At 41.2% G+C, this 26,516-nt stretch overlaps 1 protein-coding gene across 1 annotated transcript in view; it reads left to right on the top strand.

Annotated features, from left to right (window-relative positions):
- Positions 1-26,516, top strand: part of LOC107593513 (probable JmjC domain-containing histone demethylation protein 2C) — a 78,578-nt gene that overhangs the window by 42,831 nt on the left and 9,231 nt on the right. Inside the window, exons 3-13 of the mRNA XM_016283251.1 lie at positions 13,250-13,355; positions 14,626-14,750; positions 15,051-15,194; positions 15,568-15,612; positions 16,035-16,296; positions 17,116-18,782; positions 19,321-19,493; positions 20,006-22,167; positions 22,956-23,157; positions 25,118-25,332; positions 25,512-25,664. Of these exons, the coding sequence (XP_016138737.1) occupies positions 13,349-13,355; positions 14,626-14,750; positions 15,051-15,194; positions 15,568-15,612; positions 16,035-16,296; positions 17,116-18,782; positions 19,321-19,493; positions 20,006-22,167; positions 22,956-23,157; positions 25,118-25,332; positions 25,512-25,664 (5,155 nt within the window). The 5' untranslated portion in view covers positions 13,250-13,348. The remainder of the gene's footprint in view (positions 1-13,249; positions 13,356-14,625; positions 14,751-15,050; positions 15,195-15,567; positions 15,613-16,034; positions 16,297-17,115; positions 18,783-19,320; positions 19,494-20,005; positions 22,168-22,955; positions 23,158-25,117; positions 25,333-25,511; positions 25,665-26,516) is intronic.

The raw sequence follows: 26,516 nt of genomic DNA, 5'->3' as shown, positions 1-26,516 counted from the left end.
GGATCATTTGAATCAGTGAGTTGTCGACTCGAGAACAGCTGCAATCGGATCATTCCAATTCGTGAATGAATCGTTTGGTGCGATTTGCGAACCGATTTAACAGGTTCATTGAAAAGAATCAGTTCGTTCTTGAATCAGACACAGCTTCTGCGTCTCGGAGCACGTGATATATTATAAGGAGTAACGAAATGCTTTATGAAATGTAGTGAAGTAAAAAGTACGATCTTATGCTTTGGAATGTAGTGAAGTGAAAGTAAAAGTTACTCAAAATAAAACTACTCCAGTAAAGTACAGATACTTGAAAAATTTACTTAAGTACAGTAACGAATTAAAACTACTTCGTTACTGTCCACCACTGTACTAGGCTATGTAGGTCATTAAAGGCTCATTATAATTATTTAAATGGTTTATTAATAAATGTGTGATTAGTCGACTAATGCTTAAAATTAACAACTACTGGTCGACCAGAAAAATCTTTAGTCGAGGGTAGCCCTAGATGCTATAGAGTTGAAGTTTGTAATGGCGGAGCAAAAATATAAAGAGGATTCAGACAGCAGTTGGTTGACAGCTATTTTCTAATGTCAAACACTATTTGTGTGGTGCATGTGCATGTTGCCATCCATGTAGAGTATTTTATATCAGTCGCTTATGAGATTCCTTTGTAATTAGGTTGCTGTTTTAAAGCTTGACATTTGACCATAATGCAGCTCAGTACAGAGCATGAGTGTGTTTCACTCCCAGGTAAAAGTGAGGTTATGGCACTACAGTCACGGACAGGACACTCTCACACTCAACCGTTTGCACACCACAGCATGTCGAGAGGAAACAGGCAGGTTTTTCTTCATCTCTACAGCGCCACTCAGAGCCAAGAAATGTGCTCAAAAGGAGTAGGCCTATTCCTCAATCTCTGCATCTGTGACTCTCACAGGACCCTGACACATTCCAACACATCATCACGTTGTGAAAACTAAAATCCCGCCCCCTTTCAAAAATCCAAAGTCTGACCTCTGAAGTGCTTGGGAACTTGTTTGCTTGCTGGAGTGTGATGAGCTGGCTTGCTCACATCCTGTCTTGGCCTCTTTTCTCCTTCACGGATTTTTTCCACAGTGCAGACCGATCCATGGATGGACGGAGGAGGGGCTGGAGTCCAGGAATCTGTTTGGCATAATCGCAACAATTGAGGCTCTGTGTGTGAGGCCAGTTGGCGAGAGTGAGAGAGAAACAGAAAACAGGAGTGCTGTTATGGTGTGCCTTACTGGAAGAGACGTCTACACGCTTGTGACTTGCACTCATTATTTTCTGTGGGCTGCATTACTGAGCAGGATTGGGTCTGGGCATACATTTGCATTCGTTTATCCTGGAGTGGGATAGAAGAGGAGGAATTTGACCTCTGAACTCGGTGTGGCTGCGTAAAGGACTTGAGAACTCTGTGTAACAATGAAACATGCCCTTGTTTACTGTCATGGCAGTTAAGGTACATTCACACTGACAGCCATTAAATCGCTGGAGGTCACCAAGTCGCTGTGCTGTTGGTCTCTAATATCTGGATCCAACCTTATCAGTACTGGATGGATTCTCTGGACATTTGTCCACATTTTCTGAGCTGATTTTGGGGCAAATCCTGCACAAATGGACAAAAGAGCATCATAATATTATAGTATTAAAGGAGACCTATTTTGCCCCTTTTTACAATATGTAATATAAGTAGTGATCGACCGATATTGATATTTTATAACCGATACCAATTATTTGCATGTTTATGTGCCCGATAACCGATATGCAGAACCAATATTTATTTACTGTTATAAAGTAAATAAATGACTGAGTGAAGTAAGTCCATACTTCACTTTGGTTTTTCCTCCTTTCAGTCATCTTAAAAAAAGTGTTGAAAATTAGCAGTCTTTCATGATAAATTTAATCTTCACATCACAACAATAAAAAAACATTTTATTTAAAGCATCAGCAGCAACACTAATATTAACAATAAGCAAAATAAATGTAGAAGGTCTAATGTTTTCAAATGGAGAAAATAAATAAACTACAGTTTTAGTAGGTTTATAAGCTGTTTAATAGGCTAAAGAGTGAAGAATAATTCACTGGATAATGTTAATTCACTGAATAATATTCTCTGGAATATTGAAATATAACAAACAAAACATCGTATTTTATTGCATTTCTCAACTGGCATGTTATATCAGAATTACTAATGTTTTTGTCGATAGATTATGAAATGCCTGCTGACAGCGCAGTTTATCTATGCATTTACACAGAACTATATTCAAACTGCGATCGCTCGTGGAGATAATAAATAATTATTTCCATAGAGTTGTATCTATTTAGATGATTATTAGCGAAATAATGGTTATATAGTAAATGTTAATACAATTTAGGGTGTTTTAAACAAGTGAATCTTGTTAAAAGTTACATGCTGTGGCCGTGCTGGAGCATTTCCTGAGCATCAACCCGGGGAGTGAACAGCAATATGAAAGCGGCTTCACGAGACTAATGATAGTCAACAGCATAGACAACAGACAGAGAATTAAATTTAGCGTTTTTATTTCCAACATGCACTCATTCATGGCTGTATTAATGAATTAATGCAAAGTTACGTCTTTATTGGGAGAGGACTTGACGGATTATCTTAGCCTACGTGACTCCGACTTCATGAGACGATGAGCATATAGACAACAGATAGCGAATTAAATTCAGCACTTTTATTTCCAACATGCGCCCATTCATGGCTGCATATTATTTAATTCACGCAAAGTTACGTCTTTATTGGGACAGGACTTGATGGATTATCTTACATGACTCCGTGAGTTCGTCTCTATTTCTTTGAGCCAAGCTGCATAAACTGCATATCAGGCATTTATGTAACACATCTCATTTGTGCATTAATGGCCGTTATGTTAAATAAAGTTTACTAACTACAGTAAATCAAGTACCCGTGCACGCCGTTGTTGTTGCCTTGTTTCCCCTCAGATGCGCTGCAATGGTGATCCTGCGCGCAATTCTCAAAACATCCACAAGATGGCAGCGTTTATCTGTGAATCCGATATTACAAAACCGATATCCGATTATTGTAAAATGCTTAAATATCAGGAAAAATATTGGTAAATCAATATATTGGTCGATCTCTAAATATAAGGCTCAGGTGTTCCCAGAATGTGTCTGTGAAGCTTCCGCTCAAAATACCCCACAGATCATTTACTATATCAGGGCTGTACGTTAACTTTTTTTGCACATTGCACTGGTGCTACAGAGGTTGAAAGTTTTGTAGCAACAGGCCAAACAGTTGTAGCACAAGTATAAAATGTCTTTTATCATGTCTGAAAACAAACACAAGTAATGGAGTTCATCACTTAAACAGGCATTGATGTTCCATACAGAGCACAAAAAATACAAACCATCACAAAAATTGTTTTTAGACAAAGTTTTTCTTTATTTGCAAAAACTGTAGAGTACGGAAACGTAACATCTTCTGCACCTCAACAAAATATAAAATAAAAAAGAATGGCAGATGTTTAGGTCAAAGTGGGTGAAGATAAAATTGTCATTATTTATCTTTGTTATTAAAAAATAAGACTGAATGTGTTATCCACATTCTTCAAATTTTCTTTTTTGTGTTCAGCACAAGAAAGAAATGAATTAAATTACAGGTTTGGGACAACATGTGAGTGAGCAAATAATGACAGAAATAAAATTTTTGGGTGAACTATTCCTTTAATAACAAACGGCAGCATGTTTAGTTCTGTCACTTTAAGAGCTGCAGACATCCGTTTCTCTCTCAACTGTTTACATTCATTTTAGACATAACCAACTGTGTTATGTAAACCTTGTGTGTTTTTGACAGTATTAGATTCAAAATTAATCAAACGCGAAAGACAACTTAGTCTAGTAATCAGGTGCTGTTTTAGTGTGCGTTGTGTGCTCTTCATGTGTACGTGCTCAGAAAAAGTACATGTCAGAACAGCACGTGAATGTTTCACTGGCAAGGCTTTAAAGCAGATGCAAATAATGTACTTTTTGATTCCGCATAAGTGCAGTGTCCTGTGAGTGTAACTCTACCGCTGAGTTAACATTTGTTGTGAATGCGCCAGAACTGCAGATGATAGAATAGATACTACATTTCTTCAAAAGCAGATCGTAGAGACATTTTAATTCATCCACGATCAGAAATCGTCATATCGTACACCCCTAACTACCAAGTATAATCAGTCTCACACACACAAACAAGCACAACGAAATCACTTCACACAATTAAGCGGCTGTGCTATGAACATGCACAACTGTATTGCACGTGTGCTACAGTAGTAAATTTATTCATCGCACAGACCAGTTTTTGCGTAGCACGTGCGACATATATGTTACACTGTACAGCCCTGTATATCATTTTGAAATTGCCTATTATTTGTGGAAGCAGAAACACGCTGTTTTCGTGCATGTGTCTTTAAATGCAAATGAGCTGCCGCTCCCCGCCCCTTTTCCAGAATAGGGCTGTGCCTTTACAGCTCGTTCCTCAGATACTCCACTAAAAACATGTTTGGTTTTGATTATTGTGTCTATCACTCTGAAATTATGCATTTTAAACCATATTAGTTTAAACTTCTGATATACGGTTTTCTGAGTGCACAGAACCGAAGCACACGCCCAGAAAGTGGCTGTCACACGGCATGTGAGTACTTAACTCAAAAGTTCTCTTTCATGTCTTATTGCACTTAAACTGTCAAATACACACAAGTTTATGTTAAAAACACGCAAGTTACAAAAATAGTCGGTTATGTCTGTGAAGGTAAACAGCTGGGAAAGAAATCGCATGTTTATATTAGATCTGTGTGGCAGCAGCATAATATACAGTAAATAAATCAATAAATTCACTGCTCTCTTGACTCTTCTGCATGAGGCTGGAACTCTAAATAGTGTTTTGTGCTCGTCGGCGCAGCCAAAGACAAAACAGTTAGCATGTTTTGCTCAAAATTTTGCCATGGCGTTAGAACTGGTACAGTGCTGTCGCTTGCGAAAACACAGTGGCGGCACTGTGGTTGGAAACATGCAGATTAAGGGGCGGTATTATAATACTTATATTATTTTTCCACATTTCCTGGGTTGATAGATAGGGGGTCCAATTATAGCACTTAAACAGACAAAATCAGATTTTCATGATATGTAACTTCTAAAATATTTAGTGGTTGACCAATATGGATTTGTTTTGATGTCTGATGCAAATAAGTGTGGTGGGGTGGCTGATGGCCAATATAATTTAAAGATAACACATGCACAATTTAGGCACTAGTTGGATTCGATTAAAGTTGTGAGATTTGTGGCATTAAATGTTTATCCAAATGTTTAGAATGCATATTTGTATTAGCTTAATGCCGTCACAGTTTTAAAACAGTATTAGCCTACATTATGCCCTTCAATTATTAGACAGAACTGTAACACAAACAACTAATAAAGACCGAGAACCTGGAGCACCTGGGGAGTCTTCAATAAATAAATAGCTGGCAGTGTGTTCTATACTTGATGGCCAGTTCCTTATTTCACCTCAGATCATCAACTTTCATTAAAAACAAATGACTTCTAGTTGCTTTATGGCTGCAATTTGCTGTCAGTGTGAACAGCCCTTTAGTGTTACACCCTCTGTGTTGAGTGGTGGGATTGTTTTTACACCCTGCATATGAAGCATGCATAGATGCTTGTGATTTCTCTTCTCCATTGCACATCACAATATCCCAGCACCCCATAATTCTCTTAACGTTTGTGAGAAATTGCATTAACGGATACTATTCCACAAAACAGAGCATGCATCACACTGGCGTACTCTGTTTTAATTAAGAAACCTATATCACACACATACACACGGCTCAGCCACCCTCCCCCATACACTTACACACTTTCACATGCAGACAGCTGCCGTTTTAGCATGCATATTTGCATATACACAGAACTCCCTGGATGATTTAATCCACAACGTATAGAATTACTCACTGTAACTGCGCTTAATAAATGACCTCAACAACACACCGCTTGAAATGACACAAACCTATATGAAAGACACAATCAGCGCACACACTTGTATTACCCCAGCAACAAGCTTTTTTCACACACGTCACGTATGTAGTATTGCCATAGCAACAGGAGCACACATGTCGTCCGCTCCTCAACAAAAGCTTTTACGTGCCGCTGGGCTGTTTCTGCACTCATCTTTTGCATTTTCCCACCGCCACAGCGGTTAATTGTGCTGATATTTATGCCGATGTTAGGAGACGTCACCATTAATGCTATAATAGCGTTATTATGGTATCTTTCTTCATGTCATTCCAGCTTTCCGCACAATGAATCATCTTCTGAATGCGTCATCTCTTGTGAAAAGCATTTGTAGAGCGCTGGAAGGAACATCCTGTCTCCGTGCGCCCATTTGCTGTTTACACCTCTGACTGATGCAAGTATTGTGTCAGCTCCCCACGCTGCCCATTGCCATGGCAACACTCCGCCTGCATGTTCCCTTTCCCATCTCCCATCTAAACAACATACTTTTTTTTAACATAGGTCCATCCTCATATGCACCCAGAGATGTGCAGCATCATTATCTCTATCAAAACGTGTTTGTGATTTCAAGCAGCATCCTTTCTGCCAGACAGGATAATGAGGTGTATTCGTGGTTGCTCATATGTGACCATTTCAAACAGGATTTAAAAGTACTTCATTTCCTGTCTTAAAACAATATTTCTGGGAGCAAAACTGCAAATGTACCAGCATCAGTTGGTGAAAGAAAGTAGGGCCCTATAAAATTAATTTTTTCCCAAATTCCATTTTAGACTCTGTTTTAATGTTTAAATGACATTTTATTAATCAAAAAGCATGTCTAATTAATTGAAATCATGAAATGTACACGATTTAACGGCAATTTATTAAAAGTTAAACAAAACATTTTAAGGCCCTATGTTTTTTTCTCGAATTTATTATGATTCAATAATTTTTCTGAATTCCATTTTAATGGTTTCATTAAATTGTAATAATCAAACGCCTCTCTAAATAATAGAGAAATAAGTTTTCCTAGAAGTACTGTGTTGGGTATTTATATTGTTCTGGTAAATAAATTCTGGTAAAAAAAAAAAATCTGGTAAATATTCCTTAAAGTCCCCCTAAAGTTGAATGCAACTCTACACCCTTGCCTCATTTACTATACGCGGATCTATGAATACGCAAATTAGCCCCACCTCCACTCAGTCACACACCAGCCAGCCATGAGCCAGTGCCTCCTGAACTGTACTGAACTGTAGTAAACGCGATACAATGGCAATGGCAAGTGGAAATATTGGTTTAATTAAGCCATATGTGTTTGAACCAGAAATAAGCTGGTATGCTCAACGTAAGCAAGGAGACTGATGGCTAACTTCGTGAGGTAGCATTATCTGTTTGCGCTGGTTCGTACACAGATAATGACTGATAAAACCGTTTTTACTAGCGGACAACTACAGTGCATACTGTAACATTCGTTAAATTTACTTGCTTGACGATGTTGTGTCCTCAAAATGCCTTGAAGACTCAAATGCAGCCAAGTTTGTGATTCCAAATCGCGCCAGTATAACTGTTACCGGATTAACCTGGCTGCCATCCCACTGCTAGACCCTCTGCTTTGCAGCACAGTTAATGATATGCTAAGTATAGGATCCCTTGATGTGATTGGTTATTGAGTTTTGTGACGTAGCAAAACAAAGGCTGTTTCAAACCGCGTTTCTGTGACTGCCTTTGGGAAACTACAGTTTTAAGGAGAAAATACTCTGCATTGGTGTTGATAAATGGATTTGTCGAAATGGGTTTGTCTAAAAGCATATTAAAAACACCACATAGACAAATAAACAACATAAAACAACTTGATTTACACCACAGGGGGACTTTAAAAATAAAGTTTTAATAATTTTATTAGAAGTTGTCGTACTATCAATTTATTTTCTGTCACCGTCTCTTCACGTTAAACTGAACTTTTAGTTTGACGGGTTGTTGTGAAGAGTTTTAAGTTTCTCTATTTATGACACGATGATAGTTTTTCTCAAAAGAAACCATAAAATGCTCATGAAGTGACTCTCAAAGCAGTTCTAGAAATTATGTTTATATGTGTCACATGTACTCAAATATTGAGGAGGCTAAAGCTGAAAACACTACGGGCACCATGCGTGCTTCAGTATGTGTGTAGTAAACGAAACAGTGCGTCGCCATTCATTCACACAGAGACCCGCAGAACATGCAGGATTCATATTTAATAGTATTTTGCAGCTTAATATTCACAGACACTAGTCCATATCACATTTTGATTTAAGTGTACTGACCTACTTTTGATTTATTCATCCAAAATTTGGCAAATTTGTGACATTCTGCCTTATACAGTAAATTCCATTGTATGACTTAATTCCACAATTCTGTCCACGTTTTCCACATTGCAACTACAGAAGTATGTATATACATCAGTACGATATGATTGTTCAAAATTTTAATAGACTACGTGTGGACAGGCCTTTTTGTTATACATGGTTCAGTAAATTTGGCCTGTCTCACCTTGACACGTGCCCTGGACTCGGGTCGTGAATCTTCAGAGGACAGGATGACATTAACGCAGGAGCTGTGCTCTTCAGAGAGGGACAGATCAGGAACACGTCTGCCCTTTGTGTGCACAAAGACAGAGGAAAAGAGCGACTGAGAGGCAAGTGAAGGAAGCAGATGAATGCTAATAGGAGCACTCAGTCATGTGGAGTAGGACGGTAATGGGACTTCATTCATTCTTAATGAACACATTGTTAATTTCACTGATGTACAGTAACAGCCTGAGCTGCACCCTGTATGATGACTAGACTAGATATTGATTTGAATTTGGCACATTAGAGACCATTTTTTATAACATCACAAACATCTTAATTTTAAACCTGCTTTTCTGACAACGTAAGAGTTTTGCATGTGGTTTTATTGATTAGCTACTTGTGGTTAAGTTGAATCTAAACATGTTAAACATTTGCTGTTTATTACATAGTATTGCAGTCCACGATTTTGGACCAATAGGATTTTACTTTGGGAGAAGCTGTTTAGCGTACCGCTGCAGAAAGAAACTGAAAAAACGTTCATATTTATCAGTTGTTCAGTGAAGGTTTGCAAAGTCCAATCATCTTAATAGGAATCCACGCAATCTGGAATTTTACATGAAGGCAAAAGATTTCTCTAAACAAATTTTGCCACTGATTGGTCAAGCTTAATCGCTGCATTTACAAATTTGTCACTAGAAACTTGGTTACACATTTACACTGCAGTCAAGTTGATTAATGTCAACTTTAAATTTGGATTGTTGTAGTTTTGTTTATTAATCTTTCATAAGTCATGGTAAATGATCTCAGACTTGGTTATGTTATCATTCAGGCAGATATTTCTTTTTTTATAAAGCGCTAACCCACAGCTGACATTGGTTATCTAGCTATAGCTGTCAAAAGTAATTAAACAATGGAAGGAAACATTTTATAGTTGTGTTTGTGCCACCTATGTCTCTAGTCCATGTGAAATCTCAGTCTCATCCGATCAGCATCAGCTCGTCAACAAAAACAGATGATGCACAGACATGTTTTCTGGACCTAATTCGGAACCGCTGTGTCACTTTACGGGCTGCACCCTATAGCACATTGTTACGGATCTGCACAGCACCGAACCGTGGTGAAGAGTGACCGTTATTCAATGGCAGACACACTTCTGCGGCTTATGCCTGTCTAGGACAGCAAATATGAATGAAGCATGTCACATTGACAATCTGAACAAGATGTCTCTGAAACGTGATTTCTTTGGAGAGCCAGGGAACAGTACGGAATACTTCTAAGCAGCTGTTGGACGGTGAGAGGCTGTTTTCGGGAACATGGAGACGGGCTAGAGAAAGAGTGCGAGCACCACGCCCAGCCTTGTTCCCAAGCTCCAGCCTGCTGGACGGAGAGCAAGAAAGGGGAAGGAAGCTGTTTTTATCTGGGTCAAAGTTTGGATCTGGAAGCACTTTCCTATTCCCCCAGTGCCGAGCACCACCCTGCGTTCACAGTGTCTTCCACCGCAGCGCCATGTGGAAAATCCTGGAACATATTGCTGTTAAAGTGATGGATGGCAGCCCGGTGCGGAATGAGGTGGGGGATGGAAAGAAAAGTGCATCTGCTCCGTCCTTCACAAGGGTGTGTGTGCATAGGAGGAGGAGAAGATGAGATTACAGCCGAAGTCCTGCTGAAGGTGCTCGACCAGACAGTGTAGGAATGAGATCATGTCTCTCTCGGCAATTTAAATTTCATTGTCCTTATTCACAACATTCGTCATTTGTTTGATGGTGAGCAGCTTTTCATTCCTGGAAGCATGCGTTGCTCTGATAGGAAACATTTGGACATGGAATATATTCATTTTATTTAGATGCTTCTCTTTCTGTCATTGAGTAGAAGAGCTTTGGGGAAACCAGCTTCTGTTCTTGGAAGCCACCATGAGAGAAAGGGCCCTGTTTAACCTCCAGGCCAATAAATAAATCATGTGTCCTGCAGTGCTCTCGTTTTAAAATAGAAACTAGAATAAAGGCGTGTGTATGTGTGTCTAAGTAATGCAATGGTTGTTACTAGGGAGAAGAGGACATGACATTTTCGCCAAATTAGGCACACTAGCCATGCAACACTGTCTTTTTACGACAAACCACAGCACCTCTCAGTTCCCAAATTGCATGTAATCTCGATCAGATGCAAAGATGTTAATTGGCTCATTTTTGGGCTGGTGTATTTCACAGCAAAAGCAAACAAAAACATCAGGGATATGACATTACAACCTTGAGCACATTAACATTTGACCATCAATATGTACATATCTACCTGCCAGTATTGACATTCCCTGATGAACTTCAGTGTGAACCTTATACTGATACACAGAAATTAGCCAATCAAAACTAATTTCATTTAAATAGAGAACTCTATTTATAGGGAACAGTGCTATCAGTAACTGCTGATTTAATTCTTAAGGTGCAGTCATATTTACCATTGCTTAGTGAAATTTCACAGCAAAATCATTTCAAAAGGAATCCAAGTGATCTGTAATTCCGCATGAGAGCGATTTTGCTCATTCAAGTTTGTCATGAGAATTAGATGAATTGACTAACAGAAATCAGCTTATTTTGAATATGTGAGCTGTGATTCATACATTGCTACACTATTGACAATAGACAATTATGCTGATCTGACTGTACCTTAAGGGTCGAGAAGGGGAGAGGGAAAATGCTCATGAAGGAAAATTATGGCTTTTTTTGGTGCAAGAAATCTTAACCAACATTTATAAATGGCCTAGAAGTAAAATTCTACTCTTTGGTTAAAAATGGCTCTATTGAAGTACCTGTGTTTCTTATGTGTTGTCATAACTCTATTTATAGGGAACAGTGCTATCAGTAACTGCTGATTTAATTCTTAAGGTGCAGTCATATTTACCATTGCTTAGTGAAATTTCACAGCAAAATCATTTCAAAAGGAATCCAAGTGATCTGTAATTCCGCATGAGAGCGATTTTGCTCGTTCAAGTTTGTCATGAGAATTAGATGAATTGACTAACAGAAATCAGCTTATTTTGAATATGTGAGCTGTGATTCATACATTGCTACACTATTGACAATAGACAATTATGCTGATCTGACTGTACCTTAAGGGTCGAGAAGGGGAGAGGGAAAATGCTCATGAAGGAAAATTATGGCTTTTTTTGGTGCAAGAAATCTTAACCAACATTTATAAATGGCCTAGAAGTAAAATTCTACTCTTTGGTTAAAAATGGCTCTATTGAAGTACCTGTGTTTCTTATGTGTTGTCATTCACCCTAGCCAGCAATCACATGGCAGCAGTGTGGGCTTTTGTTTACACTGTGTGTGTGTGTGTGTGTGTATATATGTGTGTGTGTATCAGCAGCGGGGTATTTCCAGGGCTCAGTTCATGTGTTCATCAGGCCTGCTGTGTGATTGTGAAAATAACTGGAGCTCCTGTCAGCCCCCCTGCTCTCTCTCCACTCCTCATCACCATCAACAATTAATGGAAGTGCAGGGCGGATATCCCTCTCACCCTGCCAGACCCTGACACACACACACACACTCACACATCTGCTTGACTGCTGTGCTCCTGCGAAGCGGAAATGTAGGGTTGCCGTGCATGAGGAGGTGTGAGGGCTTTCCTGTGCTTATTTCGAATTCTGTGGGTCACTGTCCGTCATCAGATTGAACAAATCTCTCTGTGACTGGAAACGTTTTAGTGGTGATTGCAAAGCCTATTGCTATTACTAAGGCATAGGGGTTTGTTTAGACCACTAACCCTACGTTTAAAGCATATCTTGCCCTGCACCGTTTGTGCCACAAACCTCAACACCTCAGATCAGGAAGTTTGCTGAGAAGTGGTTATCACTGTAAGCATTTATACTTAAGATTAACCTCAGACTTACAATGGAGGGAATTGTTCTTACTATTTGCTCTCATAATGGTCACATTTGCAAAATGTGGGTGAAATTCTGCTGGTCCATTGTTAGTAGCATCGCTCACACAGAGGTCACTATCAAACCAAGCAGCTTCATGCTGCTCAACGTGGTGAATTTGCGTGACCAACTATTGGGGTTTATTATTACCTCCAGTAGTGATATCCCTAGTGAGAAAAAAATTCTAAAATGTATTTGAAATACATTTATTTTGTGCTAAGTATACTACAAATGCATTTACATATTTATGTGCTTAATAAAAATACCCTGCAATTGTACTTTTGCTATACTAAACTGGTATACTTAAAGTCTGCTAAATTGGAACAACCTATTTTGTGCTTAATGCACTGTAATTGTGCGGAAGTAGTGCTGAGATCCAACTAAAGATATACTGAAGTATATTTGATTGTGCTAAAGTGGAATTATTGCAAGCATACTTCAGGTACACTTTAAATATCATACATTTAAAGACTGATATTATACAGAGATCATAGAATTCAATTCAAAACATATTTTAGGCATAATGTTAAGAAATGTGCATTGTGCAATAAAGAAATGCTCCAAATAAAGTTTAATTATAATTTTATATCAGTAAGTCGTCAGTGATATGTCAATAATTATGTTAATGGTTTTTAAAGTACACTTATGAAATATGTATGAAATAAATGTATTATAAATAAATTGTAGCATAGGTTTTTTTGTGTCCTTGTAATTTTGGAAATGTTATGCTGACGTGTTATGTTTGTTTTGCTTTCTGCAGGATGAGGTGGACAGTTTAAGTCCTGTTTTTAGGGACTATCCACATCTCCATGAAGAAGTGAAAGCGTGGGTGAAAGACCAAAAGGTTCAGGAAATTTTTATGCAAGGTAAGGTCACATTTAATCAGTTATTCTAAATGGGCAGTTGTAACTGAAGGATCATTTGAGCCCACCATCCTGCTTTTGGTGTTGAAATGTCAAATTCAAAAATTACCCTTTTTACTTGCTTACAGTGATCTCAGGTTGTCCTGTAAGATTAAATGATGATTCACCTACAACATTTTTTAACAATGACTATCTGTTTTCATTGTTAGTTGTAGTACTAATGTTCATGTAATAATGGTTATGGCAATAATGGCAAAGAACAATAGAAGTAAAGTTAACAGTGTGATGCTGGCTTGACCTTCAGCCGCCATTTCCAGGTCAAAGTGTTTAAGGAGGGGAGTAGTTTTTCACAAACCGGCTGCCAGCTCACATTCAGTTCTAGATACTTTCTGGTACGGAATGTCCAGTTCTTAGGATCCAAAACAGAAAAGTCCCTTCCTTTTCACTTGGAAATGTGTGACATTACGGAAGTAATGAGTAATGAAAAAAACCAACAACAAAACCTGATGTGGTTTGTAAAAATGGAAGACCGCTCGCTGTACCTTGCTGGTTCAGGCAGAGGGTGTTGTTGTGGTCTTGGCAGAAGTTCTTGTTTTCAAAGTCCATAACAAAATTCCAGGCCCACAATTAGTGATAATTGTTGAACTTGGCAGTTAACAAGGACAGAATGGAAAGTATCTCAAAGCCAAAGGTTTTGGTGGGGAAACAGAGAACAAAAAGGAAAAAAAAAATGTCTGTGGTTTTATGCAGACGTCGCCCCATGGTTTATGTGCATGTGCAAACATGTGTGAGGGACATGCATTTTGGGTTGTTGTAGGCACAAGGACAGTGAGGGGTTAGCTGCTCTAGCAGGGCATATGAGCGGTGTGTTCAGGAGTAATTAATGGGAATGACCTGCCCTGCACTAATGAGCTCCAGTCAGTTTGGACACCTGCCAGCGTTCACTGTGGCTAACAGCATATCACAGATACAAGGATTGATGTGTCATTCCCTGAGGTAAAGTTCACCCAGAATGAACAAAAGGAGAGTTTGTAGAATGCTTGCATCGCACAGTAGACAGTGACCAAGTGCTGTTGAGCTGTAAAAAGTACTCCATATTACTCCTGCTCTCTATAAATAAATCGAAAATTAATGAAAAACATCATGCAAAGTTTGATATGCCACATTGAAAATAAGGCACTCTGTACATTCGATCTTAGCCTGTTATTAATGCTGTGTGTAGTGTTATTAGATGTGTGTTTTTGAAAGTGTTTCTGGTTCTTGATATCTTCAGGTCCCTATTCGTTGAATGGCTACCGTGTACGAGTTTACAGACAGGACTCAGCCACCCAGTGGTTCACGGGCATCATCACCCACCACGATCTCTTCAGCCGCACTATGGTTGTCATGAATGACCAGGTATCAGACCTGATTTTGTTTTAGTTCTGAAAAATGTTCTGCTTTTTCAAGTCTTACTGCTTTTATGAAGTGGTAACTACATAATAAAAAAGAACACAAATTATTATTTTATTATTATGTTTTATTAAATCATTGTATTGTGAAAATGTGATTTTATTAAGCAAATGCATTATTATTATTCGCCAATAAAACATTACTTTAAACAAATCCACAATCAATATTGTAGTTGTTTATAATATTGATCATAAAACTGAAAATGAATGTGTTGATTTGTAATAATTTTACTGACTCTGTGTACAGGTACTAGAGCCTCAGAACGTTGACCCCTCCATGATACAGATGACCTTTCTGGATGATGTGGTCCATTCTTTACTAAAAGGAGAGAACATCGGTATCACGTCACGACGCAGGTCTCGCTCTAGCCAGAACAGCAACACTGCCCACGTGAGTGTAATCTACAAGAGCACACAGATATCTCACATGCCTATATGTGCTTATGTTGCTAGATGATCAGCGCACCTGCCTTCCTGGAACAACATTGTGTTCATTGTTATATACCAACTTGTATTTCTGTTTTGTGCATCTCTGTCCCAGTGTCTGTGCTTATTACTGGACGTCGTGTCTGTAGCTAGCTTTGAAGTAAAGTTCCTATGTGCTTTTTTACAATCTTTTTTAAGAAACCTAGAGCCTTGTAGAAACACATATCATTGCTCCCTTCATCATTAACAAGACTTCTCTGTTCCACCTTGTTTTTGTTTTTTTTGTTTTTTTTCTTTCTCTGTTTTCCTGTTTTAAACATTAATTGGGGATATGCAAGCAGACCACAGGAGGGAGACCAAGCGGCTCTACAGGAAGCACTCAGGTACCGGGCCGCACCTCCCTCTCTCCATAGATTTAGAGCTGCTGTTATACCACCTGCATATCCCTGCCTATTATAATTATTTAGCATAATTTATTACAAGTACTAATTTTCCAATAAATGCTTTACCCCGGTTACCGTTTCACACGCCGTGCTTGCATGGATTAAATGGATTTGGGGTGTAAAATAGTTCTTTGAGATACACGGTTGGAAAGCTTTTTTAAGAGCCATAGGAACTCTTCTTTAAGCCTAGCTCTGTGACCAGTTTTTTACAGACATGTGTAGTGCAGTCATTGCTGGCAAGGAAGTGTTTTTTTTATATTGGTGGTTTTAAATTAAAAGTTCTCTTTCACTCTCTATAACCTAAATCCATTACAAGCCCTCTCATGCTTGTGTTTGTGCATCCTTTTGTGTTTTTTTTTCAGGGTCATTACACGCGTGCCCAGGCCAATAGCCCCAGACCCGTGATGAATTCCTCTGGCTCCACCCCCAAACAGGCCTCTCAGGCTCAGCAGCAGCAGCTACAATCCCAGCATGCTCAGCAGCAGCTATCTCAGCAACACCAGCAGCAGCAGTCCTCACCAGGTCAACAGCGCGGCTCAAGATCTTCACGTCGGAAAGGCTCCGACAGTAGTGTTCCAGATGATGAGAAGATCAAAGATGAAAAATCGGACAGTGGAGGAAAAGGTAAAGCACTGATCGTTGTTACAGTAATCATGCTACTAATGAGACAATTATAATGTAAATGTAAATATCTTTATGGTGCTTTTGCTTGAAGTATGCATGTGTTCTAACAACGAAAGTTGGCAGGTAGGTCTGTGTGTCATGAAGAAAACAATGTGGTGAATATAGAAGAATTTTGTATTACTTGTGCTAAATGTTTTCATAAATAATGCTTAAAGGACTAAAGGTCTGTGACTGAATTGCTTTGATTCAGTCATGTTTGGAAATTGATGGGAAATGAAATGGTAATTGCAGCACCCTACTCTGAGGAATTAAAACATAATGAATCTCTTCAAGATTGATTGGATTTTCCCCTATTATGGCTTCATGTTATATAGAGGCTATTATATTTGGCACGGTCTAGTGCTGTATATTTAAGTTGACGAAACCTTCTACTGGATAGGTTCAGTGCTAACTTTTTGGCCGGATGGCCGTCTGGTAAAAGATCATTTAGATCCTTCCATCATAATTCCTGCAGTACAGTGTTGGTCAGGGTGTTGGGTCTTTGAGAGATGAGGTGAGTGCAGCCACTGCAGTGAAATGGACATTTTAAGTGTGCATAAATTCTACCAGAGTCCCATCCATCACACTTCTAATGCAGCACTTAAGATTCAATCAGCCTTTAACCTAAGTACAAAATGACATCATCCTGATCCGTGCTTGAATAATCAATTGGATTGAGTTTCCTGTGCACTCAGCTTGCATGTAAATGTTTGCTGGTGGCACGTTTTGTGCCTGTGTTGAAAGTTCTTCCTGACAGAGTTGGCCTATTTTTCTTTCTAGATTCTTCTAAAAACAAAAGCAAGCAGACAAACAAGAGGAGGAAAGCAGATGAAGAGGACAAGAAGGGCGGTCTCAAGCGGCTCAAAACTGAGACGTCTGACCTCTCTGAGAGCAGCGACTCTGAGAACTCTAATAAGCGGAGCATAGACTCCTCATCGGAGCCCAGTTCAGAGAATGAGCTCAAATGCAAGAGCACTTCAAAAGTTCCAGAGGAGGAGGAGAAGTCCCAGGGATCCAAGCCTGTGGATGAGTTGAGTGTAATCAACAGGCTATCTCCCTGGGATGAGATGCAGGATAAAAGCAGCAAGCCAGTGGCCGTGGAGGTGGCTCAGCTGTCAGAGAGCGAGAGGTCAGGAGAAAGGAGATCTCCGCTGACTCCTCCAGCCTCCTGTACACAAAACCAAGCCTCTGGACCGACAGAGGTCCAAAGCTGCATTGTCGAGATGAAAAGCACTGTGAAAACCCTCCCCAAGGACCTTTATGGCACAGGAACACCACTGACGCACACGCCCAAGTGCGTGATTGATATCACAGAGGATGCCATCAAGCAGTCTAGTTCCAGAGAGAACTCTGAGGCCGTATCGGCCCTGCTGGCATCACAGAAGTATGATGCTTACATCCCTGAATCCAGACATTTGGTGCAAAACGCCTCCCACTCAGAGTGCAGGAGGCCGGATGGCGAGCAGCAGCAGAATGCTCGCAGCATAGGCGGTAAAATCGAATTCACCCACTCTGAGGTCATAAGGCCGGTGACATCAGTGAGTGAGTTAGCGGCCCTGGGTGAGCGAGGGAAGCTCCAGCAGCAGTACACATCTATGGTTATTAAAAATGCCTTGTTAACTGAGGACATCAAGAAAACCCATAAACTCAGTCCTTCCCCTGAACTGCCCAAACCTAAGTCCAACTCATCCCCTGACATTCTCAAGCCCAAGTGCAGTCCTTCACCTGACATCATTAAGCCAAAAATCCACAGTGTTCATGAATCCTCCAAGCCCAAACCAAATACATCTCCTGAGGTGTCCAAACATAAACCGCGCCACCTTGAAAACCCACCTACAACAGGCCGCTTGCCACTCAAACCCGAACCAGACATACCCCGCTATAGTTTTAAGCCTGTGCCAGCCCGAGGGGGGCCATCGGAATCAAGAAAAAGCCCACTTGTTGACAAAAATGAGCCTTTTTCGGTGTACCGAGACCCTGCGTTGGTGCGTCCTGAATCAGATAGCAACCACATGACTTACCTGCACCCACACCTGCATCCACTACATGGTTCTTCTCACGCTACGTGTCTTACGCGCAGCTCGCACCACCCGTCCCACCTCCTCCCTTCTTCCTCCATGAGCCACTCTGTGCACCACCCACACCTTCTTACCACCGTACTGCCCACAATTCCATCAACCTCTCTTCTGGGCAGCCATCCACGGCTGGACTCCCCTGGACTTGGGCACTTGGCTTTGGCCCACCACCATTCCCACCAGCAGCAGCAGTTCCTCCAGCAGCAGCCACCCCCAACCCTGCTGGCCCAAACACATGGAGGTGCCTCATATAACCAGCTCGGCCTCTACCCCATCATCTGGCAATACCCAAACGGTACCCACTCCTACCCACCTGGATACAAGTGGGTACATCCTGAAAATGCTGTCAATTCGGACTCCAGCCTACGGAGGGTATGTGTAGGTGCCTGTCTGTTTTCTAGCCCTGGTTGTTATAATTTATACTGACTGTAATTTGCAGCTGTGTGTGTTGTGAATTGAAATGCACATTGTTCAGTTGAGGTTGTTGTAAGAAGATATCTTAGAGGAAAGACAGATACTCAGCCCCTCTCTTGCTTCTGTCAGGGATTTTTTGTTTTGAACTTAGCCTGAAACAAACTACCCTACAGTAATAAAGCATAATGTGTGAGCACATGCTTGTATTTGCTGTATCATGTCTGGACACATTTCGAGGCTTTTCATGATCATGATAACTTCCTGCATTTCTGTCAACCCAGAATATTGCAAGATAATATAAGATAACTCAACTGGAATCACTTTTTCACATCCTTCATTATAAGCATCTGTGAGTGAGTAGGAAAATATCACAGAATGAGAGACAGTCAATTCTTATGCACAGTTTGTGTGCTATGACTTGTCGAGAGAGAAGTGTGTGTGGCTTTGAGTGCATTATGACCTTCTGCTTGTTTGTTTGTGTGTGTGTGCGATGCAGAACACTTCCAGCCCCTGGCTGCACCAGTCCACCCCTGTAACCTCAGCAGACAGCATGGGGATTTTGAGCCATGTCCCGGGCAGACCAGCCAGTGCAGATCCTCATCGACCCATCAAGATCAGCTCACACTCCAGCCCGCCGCTCTCTAAAACCCCTGGAGAGCTCCATAAAGAGTGAGCAGGCACACACTTGTGTGTTTCTCTGTCTGTCATTAACACACGTGGTTAATCCATTCCCACAGTCCTGCAGTGCCTGGAACTGTGGCTAGCTGTTAAATACCTTGTGACACGAGGTGGAACAAATGCCATGTGATAGAAACACTGTACGCTCATTCAGTGACTGTGCGCATAATTAAACTATTCTATTATAGCCCACTGAATGTCTGTACTCATTTGAACCACCTCCAGTGCAGTTACCTAATATCTGAGAAGGACCATACTGTAGCACTAACCCTTGTATTTGCATATTGGTGATATACTTATATATATATATATATATATATACCTATATAAAACTATTGAACAAAAACCTCAAAATACTTAAGTTTGATATTTTCAGATATGCAGGTATATCTGAACTTTTTTAGATTACCCCTTTAGAATCACCAATTTAGAAGGAATTATATCGATCACGCTGGCAGACATTTTTGTGATGCTGACTGAATTTTTTTATATAATTTCTTCAGAGATCAGGAGAAGAATCTGTTTGTGGACCCTATGCATAGCATGGCCAATGCCCACCTGAAGCAAGAGCCGGACCGAAGCCGGACGCCTACCAACAAGGAGCTGCACCGTTTCTACATGGAGTCCCCCCACAGCAAGCAGCAACTACCACCACGCATGCCCCAGGGGGGGCCAGACCGTACCAGCAAATATAAGGAAGAAAACCACCGCATTCTTAGAGAGAGCATTGAAATGGCCCCCTTCACTGCCAAGATCTGTGCTGGAGAGCCCGAGCGCAAATCCTACCCCCGAATTTCATCCCAGCCCAAAAGCCATGAGAAAGAGGTAGAGCACTCTGTGGCTGATCTGTACAAGTACAAACACTCTGTATCTCAGTCCCTCCCTCAAACCAACTACTTCACCACTCTGTCAAATAGTGTTGTAAATGAGCCACCACGACTCTTCCAATCCAAAGATCTCAATCCATACTTTGACAAAGCACCCGCAGTCTCTAGCCCTTTGTCCTTGGGCTCGTACAACTCTAGTCACACCAAGTCTTTGTCCAAGCCTCCCCCTCTCATTAAGCACCAACCAGAGGGAGAGGGACTGGTGGGAAAGATCAGCGAACAGCTCAGTCAACAAGCACTCATACACTCACTCAGTACCTCAGTGGTGACGGTCAGTGAACGCTGCAGCCCGGCTATCTCTCCCTCCAGTCAGCCTAAGGGCATGCCAGCCTTGCGTAGAGCGCCGGTCTTTCACCCGCCCACCCAGCAGGCGCTTGACCGCAAGGAGGGGGCCTACGGTCGCCTTTCCCCACCTACGCTCACCCCCATCCAGCCCGTCAGCTCAGCGGGGAAGGTGTCAGAACAGCAGAAGCCGCCCACCCTGCTCCCAGAGCTCAGGGATGAGAAAAGCGGAGCCGAGCTGGGCTCGGCCGATTCCTGCCGGTCCGGCGGGGAAGCAAAGAGCCATGAGAAAGTGGCCTGGCATTCAGAGAATAGCCAAGGGAAGCCACAGGCAGCCATGGCATCTGTTATTGTCCGCCCTTCTACTTGCATAAAATATGACGGGTTTCCAGGTCCCAAGATGGCCCCCAAAGAGCAACTCGGTAGCAGATTGTTTGCTGGCCGCACTCAGGCATACTGCCTGAAAGTGGCCGAGAGTAGAGAATCTGGGAGAGTCATCCTACCAAACACGAATTTGGAGGATCCCAGTGAACAGTACAACAAAAACCTGATTAGAGCATCACCGGTTGTCATTCCCAGCTCAGTGGCAGTTGTTGCCAATTCTGTGTGCAACACTAGGACTAATGAATCCATTGCTGCTGCCAGCAGCACGTTTAGCATGCAGAGCCACAATGGAGCAGATCTATCATTCTCCATCTCTAGCGCTAGTGGTAGTAGCAGACTGGAAAGCTCTGCTTCCAAAAGCCGCCCTCCCACTGTTGTTGAGTCGCAGGAGGGAGGCTCGAGAACCACCTCCCCTAGTGCGCTCCCTCAGGCCAGCTCCGCTGGCCCCACACAGGCCTACTCGAGGAACTTCGTTCACCTGAAGAAGGCCAAAGCAGCTCTGGCTGCGGCTCAGTCTCGTGGCTCCAGTAGCGCCTCAGAGAGTGAAAGCGGTAGCGTCAGATCCTCTCAGGACTCACCCACCATCGCTCAGGATAATTCCACGCCCAGCAATCCTGCCAGCAAAGCCAGCCCGGTGCCCAATGGACAGCCAGCGCAGGTGTGCCAGTCTAACTATCACAAGCTCAAGAAAGCCTGGCTCACGCGACACTCGGAGGAGGACAAAAACACAAACAAATCTGAAAAAAATGAGAATGCCATTTCTGAGCTAATTAAACCATGCTCCGTCAACCTGATTGCCCCTGCATCTAGTGATGTGGATCTGGGCAAGGACAGCAAAGAACAAGAGGACAAGCTGTCCCAGGAGGACAGAAAGACACGCCGTACCCCCAAGCGCCCATACGAATCGGGCTCGGAGAGCGGCGATGATTCTGACTCTAGCGAGAGCAAGCTTGAACAAAGGACTAAAAGGCAACCCAAGCCCACTTACAAAAAGAAGCAGAACGACATGCAGAAAAGGAAAGGAGACAATGAGAAGGAGGAGGACGAGGTAAAGCCAAATGGTATTTTCCGGAGTGCTAAGGAAAAAACCAAACTCAAGCTGGCCAGTACCAGTAAGTGAACCACAGTCTACATCACAGTTTGAACGTTTATTTACTACACTACAAAGTATTCAAGCTTGCCCTCTCTCCAAAGGTCTTTTTTATGAATTTCTTTTGTTTCGTTATGTACATATGATGACGTATGATAAAATGAATATGCTAGTACATGTACCATACCTCCACATACAATCCACTGCCATACATTTTTTACCCTCCAATTAATTCCTAATTAAAGAAATCAAGTTCTTATTGAATATTTTGTTTTCATCAGATTAAATAGTCAACATTTCACAAGTAAAATGGGCTGTGAATGGCTGTTTCATGTTGACTTGAACTTTGGGGTTATTGGAAGGTTTGCAGTGTGTGAGAAAGAGAGTGAGGTGTATTTGGTGAACATCTGGACGGCAGCTGTGCAAATACTAGAATGCTCACATTTATATGGAAAACATCTCCAAGAGCACTTGGGCTTTTATTAGCACTTTCTGATGATTGCTGTGTAGCAAAATGGTGCCTCTTTGTAATTGCATAGCTTCTAAAGCGGTAGGTCACTGTAACAGTACAGTAGGTCACAACTGTCAGGTTTCATAATTATGATTTCTTTGTGGTTACAACATAAACATTAACTCTTCAAACCCTGCACACTTTTCTCATTGTCCCCACCTAGTGATAGACTGATGCGTCTGGGTCATGCTAATATTTATTCCTGTCTTTATTATTCAGTTAATGTTTAATAAATGTGGAGTTTTAATGCAGTATGTTTCCTAATGGATGAAGTAATGGAATCTGTGGTGTGTTTATAGATGGCATTCCCCGGTCAGTACTGAAGGACTGGAGGAAGGTAAAAAAGCTAAAGCAGACGGGTGAGTCCTTCCTGCAGGACGACTCATGCTCTGAAATTGGGCCCAACTTACAGAAGTGCAGGGAGTGCCGCTCAATCCGCACCAAGAAAGGAGAGGAGTCTGCCCATTCACCCGTCTTCTGCCGCTTCTACCACTTCCGCCGGTGAGTACAAAACGAGGAATCATGTTTGCGTTGCACTCATCAGGCTACATGGTTAGACTGATTATTTGTAGGGTTGGGTATCGTTTGGTTTTTTTTTCGATACCGGTGCCAAATCAATACTTTTAAAACGGTTCCGGTGCCTAAACGGTGCCTGAACCGATACTTATAAAAAAATAATAATAATAAATTCCCCCCAAATATTATGGATTTGCCATTAGAACAGAAATAGAATAGAGAGTGCAAATGTTAGAGGGTCAAATTTAATAAAAAAAAAACAAGCAGATAAAATTAGAAGTAGCATTAGAATAGAGAGTGCTAGAGTTAGAGCGTCAAATGAAGATGAAAGAGATGTGTTTTCAGCTGTTTCTTGAAAATATTAAGGACTCAGCTGCTTGGATTGAGCTGGGCAGGTCATTCCACCAGGAGGGAACAGTTAATGTAGAAGACCATGAAAGTTTTATCATAGGTAGAATGCAAAATGTTTCAATACAAGCATTTCAGTCAAATGTAATTTATGCAATATTTCAAACCTTTAACCCACTTGGCAAAATCAACCCATGGCAACAGTTTAAAAGTAACCCAATTCTGTGGAAAAAACGCGGACTTGGCAACCCTGCATCCAACAAGAGCTGCAGGAGTCAGCTTTGACTGATCACAGGTCGAGAATAAGGAGAGATGACTGACAAGACCATGCTGGAGTATTTGCTGCTCAACAGATTCTGAGCTCATTGACAAATATCTGATCTTGTAAGATGTGCTTGCTCCCTTTACACAGAGTGTGTGTGATCGCGAAATCGAAAGTGAAAGTAAACAGCGCAAACGCTCATTAAAAAATATGTAAATACACCGCATCCTGAGCGGCTTCCTGATGCGCCAAAATTATACACAATATTAGAATGTTTAAAGGAGTGGACACGAAAATCACGGGAGCGAAAAGGCACGGAAGGCTACCTGCTGCCATCAGAGCAAGTGTAATTACTGCATTCACGCGCTCCTCGGATGCTCTCATTTCCCGAGTTGTGCTTTTAAGTCGGAATGTGAAAACAACATGGACACTCTCGTTACTACAAAGATGTGTTGGTTTTGTATTATCAGAGCTTTCCCACTTGAGTTCACATGCATTTTCTGAGTCGGGAAATTATTTTTCACGTGCGGTGCCAGTGATGATGCTTCTTACGTCCGACAAATATTTCAATCGATCACTCAGGCATGGCACCGAAATGAGGCACCGAAATCTGCGTTCGGATTCGGTTCTAGCACATACCCGTTACATAGGTACCGGTGCCATATTGGTCCCGGGTTTCGGTACCCAACCCTAATTATTTGTGTAGTGTAGTAAATAGGGAGGGTTGTTGCTGCAGCAGAAATAGTCAAACGCTGTAGTACAGTAGACATAAACAATATACAGACAATACAATATAGAGAACATGCCAAGTAAAACAGAAGATGGTTGTTTTTAGGTTTAAGAAATTACAAAACTGCTTGTTGCAAACTGTGTATTTCATGGTCATGGTAAAATAATTGCATCTCTATTTGTTTCACAGTAAGTAAACATTTCCTTGAGCTTCTTTTGAAGTTAACCTAGTTAACCTGTATGACGTCTATAGTGAATGCCCCTATAAATCGTCTTATATTTACGATTTAGTTTTAATCCAAATGATGCGTGCTAAGTGAGCGAACATCAATAAAGATCACACAACAGAAGTGCGCGCTCTCTCTCTCTCTCTCTCTCTCTCTCTCTCTCTCTCTCCCTCCCTCCCTCCCTCCCTACCATTAAGTAACTTGTGCATTGTTTTACTTACATCTTTTTGACATATCCGACCAAACTACAAGTATGTCTGCTTTTTTCTGCCCTGTCTTGTGTGTACAGTTTTCTCCTCTATCTTATTATGTTATAGAATTGCTCTTAGGGAAGGAAATAAACTCTTAATTGCACACTCTCTTTCTTCCTGATCTCCAGCCTCTCGTACAGTAAAAACGGAGTGATCCGGATTGATGGCTTCTCTGCTCCTGATCAATATGATGAAGAGGCGCTCAGTCTTTGGGCCCCAGAGGGTTATGAAGAAAACATCCTGGACCTGGAGACTTCCAAATACATCCTCAGCGACATTGGAGACAAATTCTGTCAACTGGTTATGACTGAGAATACAGCAACTACATGGATAAAGAAAGATGGTGAGCTTCACTGCTTGTTTTTTGGTGCGTCATACATGATCTCCTAAAACGTTACCAGTGTACCGTTATATTTACAGCAGCCTGTCAGTCTGAAAGGAGAGCGAGAAAGGAAAATGAAAAAAGTGAGTGAGCTCTGTGAATGTCCGTTTCATCCATGTCCTGTTTGCTTTGCTCTGCAGCCAAGATCGCCTGGAAGAGAGCGGTGCGCGGAGTGAGAGAGAGCTGCGACGCATGTGAAGCCACATTGTTTAACATTCACTGGGTCTGCCAAAAATGTGGATTTGTGGTGTGTTTGGACTGTTACAAGGCCAAGGAGAGGAAGAGCTCTAAAGGTCAGTTGTCATTTTCATATTCACCTTTGAGCACTGACTCTGCTAGTACTCTCTTTCTGTTGATATGCGGTAGGCTTAAAATGCCCCAGATATTTAAAATGTGAGGGGAAAATTTTTTGTTTTATGTATGTTTATATGTATATATATTAGGGATGCACTGATACCACTTTTTCCAGTACTCGCCTGATACCGATACTTTTATTTTTTGGTACTTCCAGTATTTTTTGGAACATCAATAAAGATCACACAACAGAAGTGCTCTCTTTCTCTCTCTCTCTCTCTCTCTCCCTCCCTCCCTCCCTACCATTAAGTAACTTGTGCATTGTTTTACTTACATCTTTTTGACATATCCGACCGAACTACAAACTTTCCAGTGATGTATGTGAGAGGGATATTCACTCGACAAGCTCGCGCATCTGCGCCGCCGTGCGCTCAATCCACTCAGTGTGCTTTGCAAATCAGCTATACAGGCATTAATACTGAATGTTTTATATTCATTGCATACATATACTTTGTAGACATATTTAATATCTAATAACCCCATTATCTAATAACCCCATTCTGCTGTCTGTTGTTGGTATTTCTTTGTCTGAATATGGCACTTATCACATGCTGTGTGGTATCGGCGTTTGGTATCGGGGCATTTTAACGAGTACAGGAGCTCAGTATCGGGCTGATACCGATAGTATCGGTGCATCCCTAATATATATATATATATATATATATGACATTTTTTAACAGTAGTGACCCATAGCTGTCAGATTTTGGTGTTCTTTGTCTCAGATGTGAGTGTTTTGGAATGTGAACTCTCAAAAACACTCAACATGGAAAAAAATCCAAATCAGAAACAGC

This window comes from Sinocyclocheilus grahami, unplaced genomic scaffold (genome assembly GCF_001515645.1).
Source record: "Sinocyclocheilus grahami isolate Dianchi unplaced genomic scaffold, SAMN03320097.WGS_v1.1 scaffold172.1, whole genome shotgun sequence".
Lineage (NCBI taxonomy): Eukaryota > Metazoa > Chordata > Actinopteri > Cypriniformes > Cyprinidae > Sinocyclocheilus > Sinocyclocheilus grahami.
The sequence above is the reverse complement of the archived record's forward strand: the minus strand, read 5'-3'. Positions and strand labels throughout refer to the sequence as shown.